Raw genomic sequence first — 12,551 nt, forward strand, 5'->3', positions numbered from 1 at the left:
TCCTTTCAAGTATGTGTGTGTGTGTGTGTGGGGGGGGGGGATATGTCATCTTCTGATGACTGTTGTTAACTTTGTGTAGATGGTTGGTGCTGTAAGAAGATTCACATTTTTTCCAAGGTAGTAAACCAGGAATTTCAACATGGTTGCCAGGTTGCCATCTTTGTTTAAAGTAGTCAGTTGGTCTGACAATCACCTTGTGGACTACCAAGTTTGCTCAAGACACCTTGATCAGAAATGTGATATGGTCTTTCTGTCTGTTGCAGGTATTGTCTAACCCAGAGTTCCTGGCAGAGGGTACAGCTATCAAGGATCTCCTTAATCCAGACCGTGTGCTGATTGGTGGAGAGGAGACCCCAGATGGGAGGGAGGCCATTAATGGCCTGTGCTGGATTTACGAGCACTGGGTACCTCGGGAACAGATCATCACTATGAACACCTGGTCCTCGGAGCTGTCGAAACTGGTTAGTCCGTATTTACAGTATCTTGGGTCTTTGACATTTAGAAGTGATACACATTATCGGTGAGAATTAATGGACGACAGCTTCTTTATTATGAGGAACACAACATTTTGGAGTAGATTCTTATTCCTTCAGGAATATACTGCTAAACATTGTGTTCCTCATGATAAATACGTTGACATCCATGAATTCTGACCTTTTATGTGTGTCACTATCAGTATGTTTTCTGCCATGAGAAACATTTCCATATACAGATTCAAAGTGTCATGGTTTGATTGTTGGTTGGTTTGTTGTTTAATGCAGCACTCACCCAGGTATCATTCCTGCTCAGTGGATGACATAAAGAAACCATCATACATTGGGGCTGGTGACCTTTCGTTGATGCTATAACTCACCAAAGATTACGGGTCCTCATTTCAGGAGTACAGACAGAAAACTGACATATTTTGGCCATATATAAGAGTAAAATAGATATTTCAGTGCACCCTGTTCTGAGACAAAAATCTGTAACTGTGATAACAATGCTTACAGGTTAAAACTAGTGATTAGATTGTATGTTCAAACATTTAGGTTAAAAGTTACTAAGCAGGTGGGATAGAGGGTTTGAGCTCAGTAGATAATCCTCGGACATGGGATAATGGGAAGGCAGATATATATTTAAATTCCGTTCCTGATATAAAACACACTTTATGGATAACAACTTCTTTTTATTCGTGTGTGTGACGTTTCGATACAGATTCTTGTTATCCATAAAGTTTGTTCTATATTGTACTTCCCAACTTCTAAAATGCCACTCAAAGAAGTTATCCGTTCCTGATGACTTCAAAATTGTTATTTCAAGGCAGCCAATGCATTCCTGGCACAGAGGATCTCCAGCATCAATGCCATGTCAGCTGTATGTGAAGCAACAGGGGGCAGATGTTTCTGAAGTGGCAAATGCCATTGGAACAGACAGCAGAATCGGGCCCAAGTTCCTGCAGGCTAGCATAGGTAAGTCAGTCAATAGATTCAGGCCAAAGGTCATAGAGGTTAGTAGGTTTCTGCAGGTTCTATGAAGATTTGTACTCATCCAGAGAGCACCTAGTGAAAGATATAGGACTTAATAATTTGTTTAGAGATCATGACATATGTAAGATTGAGAATCCAAACAGCATTGATGGACCTATTACTAAGGTTGAACTTATAACGGCATTAAAAAAATACAAAAATAACAAGAGAACAGGCTCAGAATTACTTATGAATTCTTTAAGTTTTTCTGGCTTGACCTTGGTGACGTTCTGTCCAGATCTTCAAGCTACAGCCTTGAAACTGGCCATCTGTCTATTACTCAGAAACAAGGCATAATAACACGCATCCCAAAAGGTGATAAACCAAAATTATTTCTTAAAAACTGGCTTCCAATTACCCTGTTGAACTCAACATACAAACTTTTATCCTCAGTCATTGCAGATAGATTAGAAAAAGTCCTCCACAATATCATTAATGAAGATCAAACAGGATTTATGTTCGATAGATATACTGGAGATAATATTCGTATGATTTACGACCTTCTTCAACATACAGAATCCAAGCCAATGCCAGGTATGCTGCGACTTGTAGATTTTGAGAAGGTTTTCAATTCAGTCGCTTGGTCTTTATTTATAAAACATTGAAATGTTTTGGCTTTGGTGATGGCATTATTGAATGGGTTTCCATACTTTATGAAGGTATTTTGTCAAGTTTGTCTATAAATAGAAAAATGCCTCCCTCGATACCCATCCTCCGTGGCTGTAGACAAGGAGACCCTTTGCAGCCATATATTTTCTTAATATGTGCAGAAATATTATCAGCTCTTATTCGAAAAATGAAAATACCATGGGTATAGTGGTGAATATTAAAGAATAACTGATTGCTCAATATGCAGATGACACTGAATTTATTCTCAATGGCTCAAAGAAATCTTTTGAAGGGGTCATTGACATGTCAGATTTCTATGCACAAATCTCAGGACTTGAGATTAACTATAATAAATCAGAAGTTGTTTGGATAGGAAGTTGTAGAAATAGTAATGTTAAATTCAGATTAGATTTAAACCAACATTGGAACCCAGAAGTTATAGGATTTTGGGTATAATCTTTTCGGTTGATATCAACAAAATGATCAAACTCAATTATGAAAGTAAGATATATGAAATTGAAGAAATAGTTAATTGATGGATGAAAAGAACTGTAAGTCCCCTATGAAAAATTGCTATAATCAAATCCTTGCTTCTCACTCTGACCAACCCACTTGGGGGTTTTCTTAAAAATTTAATATTTGGTTTTTTGGTTTTACACCTGATAAATTTAAAAGGACAATAGTTAAGTTCGTAGACCAATTCTTGAGGGTGGGCTTTAAATGATTGACATATATAGATGCTTTGAAAGTAACATGGATTAGAAAATTACTTCAAATGGATTATGAAAGAAAATGGAAACACCTGCTGAGCTTGTGAAGGTAGGTCATACAACAGCATTGGTCCAGGTTTCTGCAGACTGTTAAGGTAGGTCACACAACAGTATTGGCCCAATATCATGCAGACTGTGAAGGTAGGTCATACAACAGCATTGGTCCAGGTTTCTGCCGACTGTGAAAGTAGGTCATACAACAGCATTGGTCCAGGTTTCTGCAGACTGTGAAAGTAGGTCATACAACAGCATTGGTCCAGGTTTCTGCCGACTGTGAAAGTAGGTCATACAACAGCATTGGTCCAAGTTTCTGCAGACTGTGAAAGTAGGTCATACAACAGCATTGGTCCAGGTTTCTGCAGACTGTGAAAGTAGGTCATACAACAGCATTGGTCCAGGTTTCTGCCGACAGTACTGCATTGGTCCAGGTTTCTGCAGACTGTGAGGTCATACAACAGCATTGGTCCAGGTTTCTGCAGACTGTGAAAGTAGGTCATACAACAGCATTGGTCCAGGTTTCTGCAGACTGTGAAGGTAGGTCACACAACAGCATTGGTCCAGGTTTCTGCAGACTGTGAAAGTAGGTCATACAACAGCATTGGTCCAGGTTTCTGCAGACTGTGAAGGTAGCTCATACAGCAGCATTGGTCAGGTTTCTGCCGACAACATACAACAGCATTGGTCCAGGTTTCTGCAGACTGTGAAGGTAGGTCATACAACAGCATTGGTCCAAGTTTCTGCAGACTGTGAAGGTAGGTCACACAACAGTATTGGCCCAATATCATGCAGACTGTGAAGGTAGGTCATACAACAGCATTGGTCCAGGTTTCTGCAGGTTGTGAAGGTAGGTCACACAACAGCATTGGCCCAGGTTTCTGCAGGTTGTGAAGGTAGGTCATACAACAGCATTGGCCCAGGTGTCTGCAGGTTGTGAAGGTAGGTCATACAACAGCATTGGTCCAGGTTTCTGCAGGTTGTAAATGTAGGTTACACAGCAGCATTGGTCCAGGTTTCTGCAGGTTGTAAATGTAGGTCATAGAGCAGCATTGGCCCAAGTATGGTATGATGTATTTGTAGAGGTTGGGTGGTTGTCGATGGTAAGTGGGGGTAGTACACTGTTGGGATGTGGAACGGCATGCTAGTGGTGCTGTTTATTTGTATTGCTTTCTGGTAGATGTGTATGGATGTTTTATGCATACTACCAAGCAGTTTCCTTGCAGGGGGTATGTCAGTATCCTGTCTTTCAACATTTTCATGTAAGGTATTGTGTATACCACTGCACCAGCAGCATAGCACTACTACCACCAGCATACCAGCAAAATACAACACTACCACCAACATACCACCAGCATACCTACCACCAGCATACCACCAGCATACCACTACTACCACCAGCCACTACCACCACCAAAATACCACTACTACCACCAGCATACCACTACTACCTACCACTACTACTAGCATACCACCACTACCAGCATACCACTACCACATACCACCAGCATACCACCACCAAATACCACTACTACCACCAGCATACCACCAACATACAACTACTACCACCAGCATACCACTACTACCACCAACATACCACTACTACCACCAGCATACCACTACTACCACCAGCATACCACTACTACCACTACTACCACTACTACCACCAACATACCACTACTACCACCAGCATACCACCACTACCACCAGCATACCACCACTACTACCACCAGCATACCACTACTACCAGCATACCACTACTACCACCAGCATACCACCAGCATACCACCATACTACCACTACTACCACCAGCATACCACTACTACCACCAGCATACCACTACTACTACCACCAGCATACCATACCACCACTACCACCAGCATACCACTACTACCACCATACCACCAGCATACCACTACTACCACCAGCATACCACTACTACCACCAGCATACCACTACTACCACCAGCATACCACTACTACCACCAGCATACCACCAACATACAACTACTACCACCAGCATACCACCAGCATACCACTACTACCACCAGCATACCACTACCACCACCACCAGCAACCACCAGCATACCACTACTACCACCAGCATACCACTACTACCACCAACATACCACTACTACTACCACCAGCATACCACTACTACCACCAACATACCACTACTACCACCAACATACCACTACTACCACCAGCATACCACTACTACCACCAGCATACCACCACTACCATACCACTACTACCACCAGCATACCTACCAGCATACCACTACTACCACCAGCATACCACTACTACCACCAACATACCACTACTACCACCAACATACCACTACTACCAGCATACCACTACTACCACCAACATACCACTACTACCACCAGCATACCACTACTACCACCAGCATACCACTACTACCACCAGCATACCACTACTACCACCAGCATACCACCAACTACTACCACCAGCATACCACTACTACCACCAGCATACCACTACTACCACCAACATACCACTACTACCACCAGCATACCACTACTACCACCAGCATACCACTACTACCACCAGCATACCACTACTACCACCAGCAGCATACCACTACTACCATACAACACTACCACTACATACCACATACCACTACTACCACCCAGCATACCACTACTACCACCAGCATACCACTACTACCACCAACATACCACTACTACCACCAACATACCACTACTACCACCAACCACCAGCATACCACTACTACTACCAGCAACATACCACTACTACCACCAACATACCACTACTACCACCAACATACCATTACTTCCACCAACATACCACTACTACCACCAACATACCACTACCACCACCAACATACCACTACTACCACCAACATACCACTACTACCACCATACCACTACTACCATCAGCATACCACTACTACCACCAGCATACCACCACTACCTACCACCAGCATACCAGCATACCACCTACCACCACCAGCATACCACTACTACCACTACAGCATACCACTACTAACCAGCATACCACTACTACCACCAACATACCACTACCACTACCACCACTGCATACCACAGCAACATACCACTACTACCACCAGCATACCACTACCACCAGCATACCACTGCTAACAGCAACATACCACTACTACCACCAGCATACCACTACTACCACCAACATACCACCACTGCTAACAGCAACATACCACTACTACCACCACCACTACATACCACTACCACCACTACTACTACCACCAGCATACCACACTACTAACCAGCATACCACATACTACCACCAGCATACCACTACTACCACCAACTTACCACTACTACCACTACCATCAACATACCACTACTACCAGCATACTATCATGGTTGCAGTGTAAGGTTTCCAATGAGGTTTCTGTTGAAACCCCTTCTAAATGGCGTGATGGTTGTGGGAAATGGACGACCTTTTTGAATCATCTTCCCTTCACTAATCTGCCAGGTGCGCTGATCTGGACGGTCCAACCTTCAACTGACAGCGCATGTCGTGTGCGCGATAGGAGCTGTACAAGTTACTATTACAGATAGAGACAGTTAACCAGTATAGCCTTCACCTTCACCGGTAACGTTCACGCTTGTGCATGGACAGTATATCTTTCCCCATTTACAATGATATATCAAGTGTTATGTCCTGAAATATTTGTTCCGTGATTCAGTGATACCGGGGATAGCCATGACTGCTTTTATTGCAATAATGAATCGCGAAATGGCCGTTTGAAGCGAGGCGGTGGAATCAGCAGATCGTTCTCAGGTCAGGTCAGATGTATAAAGTGGAAGATAAAAAGTTATCTCAACTTGATACTGCTACAAGGAGATCCTTCTTTGGGTTGGCCAGGTCCAGAGCCATCAATGAAGCATTGAGCAATAAATTCCAGAACTCAAGTTCGGAAGAGGATAGAATGATATATTCGGCCCTCATAACTCAGAAGAAGGACCAATACTTTTTTATCGGACCATCTGGCATCTATATCTGCAGGTCTCACTTTACTACGCAGACAAGGGCTACTTGCATCCTGTTCATGGAGTGATAGATTCAACGGTCTACTCCCATTTGTGAGAACTCCCAATTGTGAGACTCCCAGTTATGAGACAGTGGAGTAGGTAATTAACAAAGAAAACACACCATACTCCCCTGTCTGATAGAATGGATTAACCCTAGCTAATTACTGATTTGCTATGTAACTGAATCTTGTGGAAGTCTTAATGAAACTTACTAAGATAAATTGATTAACATACACTTTGTGTAGGTAACTTCGTGATCATTTGAAAGAGAAATTAATTTACCTACTCAGATTTACATCCTTCTCCGAAACTACAAGATATAGTTTAAGAAATAACTCTGAAATACAAGTTTACAGTCGAACTGCCTCTTATGCCAAATCCTTTTTACCCGTCACTCCCCATTATAAGTGAAGTGAAGTGAAATTGGGTTTAACGTCGTGCTTGAGAATATTTCGCTCATATGACGACGTGCATGCGTGTGTGTGTGTGCGGCTGCTTGTACAAGCCCAGACTGAAGCTGGTGTTATAGTGCTAGCCCACTGAGATACCATGCCGCAGTGAAGCATGAATACCCAACTCAGACACATTAAACTGACTCCGAGCGGACCAGTCCTTGTTGTACCCATTAATGCCGACCGCCAGGCAGGGACCAACAAGTACCATATTTAAACGTCTTTTTGGTATGATGCGTCCGGGCCCCATTATAACCTGGATACCATTTTGAACGGAAACAAAGAATTTACTCCTTGCGTAAACAAGGAAATAGTTGAATCTGTCCACGATTATATCAAGACACAATGCTTCAAATTTTCTCAGGAAAATAATACTTCACCAATCCCAATTCATTTTCATAAATAATAATAAAATATATTTAAACCAAAATGACTTCCAAACTTCATAATAGTCTATTTCTTCTGTGTAAATAGAATCTTTGATAATCTATTTCATCAATGACTCCTGTGGGTACAACAACTGGGCTGATCCCACTTTCATTGTAGGGATGTGGAAACACCACCTATGTGCACTGAACCATTAATTAATGTGTCTCACAACTGGAGTTCTCACAAATGGGAGGACACCGATTCAACGGCTACTGAGAGCTCCATGGGAGGCGCCTACTATCTTTGGAGGACAAATAGAGGATGCAGCTACGTCTCCCAAGTACTAGGAGGAGGATACAGAGTACAACTCAAGACCACACCTCCGCTAACCCTCACCCCGATGGTCTTCGACTTTGCAGAGGAACAGGCAGACAAACTACAAGAAGCCATCGACTCACTACTTATGAAGGATGCGGTAGAGATAATTGATCAGCATCATCTCACTCCAGGCTTCTATTCCCCAATTTTTCTAGTACCCAAGAAGAACTCCAAGGAGAAGTTCAGACTGATTTACAACATGCTCAAATTCAACAAAGACTATCTACTGAAACCAGAGAGGTTCAGAATGATCCACCTACCTCAACTACTCGTCCGTCCAGCAGATTATATGGCCAGCACAGACCTGCAGGATGCGTATCTACACATCGCCATACATCCGGAATCAAGAAAGTATCTACGATTCCTATTCAGAGGGCAGCACTTCCAATGGAACGTCCTACCATTTGGAATATCTTCGGCTCCGTGGCTATTCACACGAGTAACCAAGCCTATAGTCGCATATCTACATCATCGAGGCCTACGCAATGCCTTCTACTTGGACGACGGAATTCAGGTTCACCAAGATGCCAGTCAACTCAGACTACAGCTGAACTTCACGATCAAGTTGCTCACTCAACTAGGATGGCTGTTGAACCTTATGAAGTCAGAGTTGGAACCAAAACAAGATCTGCAAATTTCTGGGGATAAGGTTTATCACAACACAGAATCGTATTGTCGTCCCAGAAGATCGTTGGGTCAAGATACAAGCCATGATTCCACTAGCAGTCATCTCTCCGTTAACACTACGATCATGGCAAGTTCTACTCGGTCTACTAACCACGGCGCAGGACTTGACTCGCACAGGAAGGTTACAACTAAGACCGCTGCAACGGTTCCTGACAAAACATCTAGACAGCGTCGACCCTATCTTGCTGCCAGACAACCTAAAGAGGTATCTACTGTGGTGGACGCACAGGTCAAACGTTTGCGGAGGGACCTATTTACAAGAGCCGGCCTTCAACACACATCTCTACATAGATGCCTCGATGCAGGGCTGGGGTGCGCATCTCAACAATTAAGTTGCATCAGGAAGGTGGTCCAAAACAGAGCAGCATCTTCACATCAATCCGCTGGAGATGAAAGCTGTGATCAACGCCTTACAACTATGGTCGAGCTCGCTGAACGACAGAATGCTGATGGTCCACACGGACAACTCTACAGTAGCATTCTCCATAAATCGGCAAGGATCCACAAGGTCTCCAAGCCTGCTACAGCTCATATTCCAGTTGTGCCAAGAACATACTTGCAGACGCTCTCTCCCGACCACTGCACCCGTCACCTACGGAATGGATGCTCCATCCAGAAGCGTTCGTCATAAGGGAAATAGGATCCACTTGCATAGACCTGTTTGCCACTAAGTTGAACAAACAACTACAGACGTTTGTCTCACCAGTTCCAGATCCTCAAGCCTGGGCAACAGATGCACTGAGCATATCTTGGGAAGGACTAAACACTTACGCGTTTCCACCCCCGATATTACTTCCGGAAGTACTGTTGAAGATCAAACAGACACAGGCGCTACAACTGACTTTGGTCGCACCATACTGGCCAGCGAGAGTATGGTTCCTAGACCTAATAGAAGATCGCGGAAGTCCAGGAATCAAGTTACCAGATTGGCCGAACCTACTCATACATCCGCACACCAATCAAGTCCACGGGAACCCGACAGTGTTCCAGTTACATGTGTGGACCATATCAAAACATGAGGATACTCCGCCAGGGCAGCCAAGGCAGTAACGCAGCATTACGCAGATCTACTCGTAACCTGTATGATGACAAATGGCTGAAGGCGGAAAGGCTTCACTGCAATGAAAGCTACTCATCCTCAATTGGTGGAATATTGTGTCATCTAAGACAGACCAGACATCTGAAAGGTTCGACATTATCTACATACCTCACCGCCATCAGTACAGTGATTACCATGAAAACAGGCATCAAGTTGACGAAAGTACCAGAATTACTTGCTCTGCTGAGATCTTTTAAGCTGGAGGACCAGCAAAAGAAGTTCAGAGCTCCGGCCTGGGATCTGAATGTAATTCTATGTCATCTTAAGAGTGAAGCCTACGAACCTCTAGACCAGACTACCCTCGAGCTACTGACACAGAAGACTCTGTTCCTGCTTGCGCTAGCCACGGCAGCTCGAATATCAGAGATACATGCGCTGGACTTTGGTCGAACCAGATTCGACAGGGGGCAACATGCTGCAGTTCATCTAGGACTTAGATGGGACTTCATTGCCAAGAACCAACTACCTGGTCAGCCAGATAGCTACTTCCACGTACCAGCGCTATCTACAATCCTCGGCCCAGAGGATATAGAAGACCTATCCTTGTGTCCGGCCAGAGCCCTGAAGATATATCTTCAAAAGACTGAGACAAGGAGACAAAAATTCAAGCCTGTTCATCCCATTATCAACAGAGACATCAGCAGAAGTCTCAAGAACGACCATATCGCTCTGGATGAGAGCCGGGCCATATTGAGAGCCTATAAAGCAGCAGGACTAGAACCTCCTAGAGCTTCCAACCCACACCTAAGTCAGAGCACTGGCGTCAACACTGGCTCTGCACGGAAATTGCTCTATACCAGCAATTATGGAGGGCTGCTTTTGGAAGTCGGACACGGTGTTTGCCAACCACTACCTCCGAGACATAGCCACTGAAGACGTCTCAGGCATTCACCAATTTGGGCCTCTCGTTGTAGCACAGCAGCTAATGGTTCCTCAAAGGCTCTGAGTTGGAAAATCTCACCCTTTTTACCTTGACTTGTTGATAACTTTTGCTGAGGAAAAAGTATTAGTTTGAAAGTCCATGCGCACAGTCTAGGACTAGGCTAGCATGAGTGACTAAAGACCCTGTACGGGTAAAGATCTTACCTGTACGTGAAGGGGTCGCAACTCACTTATGATAAAGATCTTATCATAATCTATGGGTTGTTATGAGATACCTAGTAATAAGAAGATACTAGTTTATCTGTAGCCACATGAATCAACATGATTCAACTTGTCTGAGACTGAAGTAAGACAAGAAAGTGGTCCCCCCGAGTTATAACGGAAGTTGGAAGAATAGGATCACGGAAATGCTGTTTCGCAGTTCCCATGAGGGGGCTACAGGACGTATCTAAGGACAGCTGATGAATCCCTGAAGTGGCTTGACCCACCACCAATCCGTCGGATTCTATAAGCAAAAGATCATGAGTCAGGATAAGAAAAAATATGTAATTTTTCAAGTAAAATTGATATTTTTATACTTATCCTGACTCATGACGAGAAGCCCTCCCAACCTCCCCGCTGGAGACACTTTGGATTTCACAGCAGATCCAAGTGCATGGGCAGAAAATCAGGAGAGAGTGACAAGTAAGGCTGGTCACATGACTGTTTGCGCGGCAAAAGGGCAAAAGGGAGGTAACTCGTGGGTGAGTGTATTTTTACGTCCGCTTCGGCAACTTCAAGGGATTCAAGTGTTCCACTACCATTCGAAAAGGAAAGGGAGATAAGCAAAAGATCATGAATCAGTATAATAATTATAAAAATATCAATTTTACTTGAAAAATTACATTTTTGTATCAGTAAGGGTTTATGGTGCATGATAAATAAAATGACTGTATGGACAAATGGTGGGTATATATATATTGCAAAGTTCTACAATGACTGTATTTTAATTATCCTGAATAAGGATATATATTAATATGTTATGTTGTAAATTTTGGATAGAAGGAAACAATATCAAAATATTCATTTATAAAATTGAATGTAACATCTGTTGGGATTACACTTTCTTAGTAAAGTACAGATTCTAGTACTTTTGTTGGGTTGAGTCACAGTAATCAGATGATTATAATAGTCATGAAAAAGCTCATACTTTATCTTTTAGACATAGCTTTTTATGTTTCCTTGCAGTACACTGATTTTTCAAATTCTAACACTAATAAATTAATAAAGTCAGTATCGTTTTCCACTTTACATCAATAGATATCTGCACTGTACAATGTTGTAATTTTATCTGATATTTTTGAATGATGGTGCGTGTGTACTTTAATATTACTTTACACATGCATGACTTTATTCAGTCATTGTACATAAGTATTATCTGTTAAATTTGTAAAAATATAAATAAATGCATAAACATATCTACATGGAATGATTGTGGGGTTACAAAATCGAATTTAAGTCAGCAAAAACATTGATTTTAAACCTTTTCTATGTTAATTCCTTACAAACAGACATAACCTAAAGTTTTCTTTGAGAACTGTTGAATGAAAATCAGAATATAAATCTATAGCGAGTTAGTATATGGTCTGTCAAGGGAAGTATTTTGTCAACATAATGTTTGCTTTTTATGTTTCCTTGCAGTACACTGATTTTTCAAATTCTAACACTAATAAATTAATAAAGTCAGTATCTTTTTCCACTTTACAT

The 12,551-nt window shown here is 42.6% G+C and overlaps 1 protein-coding gene across 1 annotated transcript in view; it reads left to right on the plus strand.

The window, feature by feature from the left end:
- LOC124266231 (UDP-glucose 6-dehydrogenase-like) overlaps nt 1-12,551 on the plus strand; it is a 60,151-nt gene that overhangs the window by 26,578 nt on the left and 21,022 nt on the right. The window contains 3 exon segments of the mRNA XM_046701048.1: nt 264-461; nt 1,300-1,368; nt 1,370-1,448. Of these exon segments, the coding sequence (XP_046557004.1) occupies nt 264-461; nt 1,300-1,368; nt 1,370-1,448 (346 nt within the window).

The sequence above is a fragment of the Haliotis rubra genome, unplaced genomic scaffold (genome assembly GCF_003918875.1).
Source record: "Haliotis rubra isolate DU_JTF1 unplaced genomic scaffold, ASM391887v1 Scf124, whole genome shotgun sequence".
In the NCBI taxonomy this organism is placed as follows: Eukaryota; Metazoa; Mollusca; class Gastropoda; order Lepetellida; family Haliotidae; genus Haliotis; species Haliotis rubra.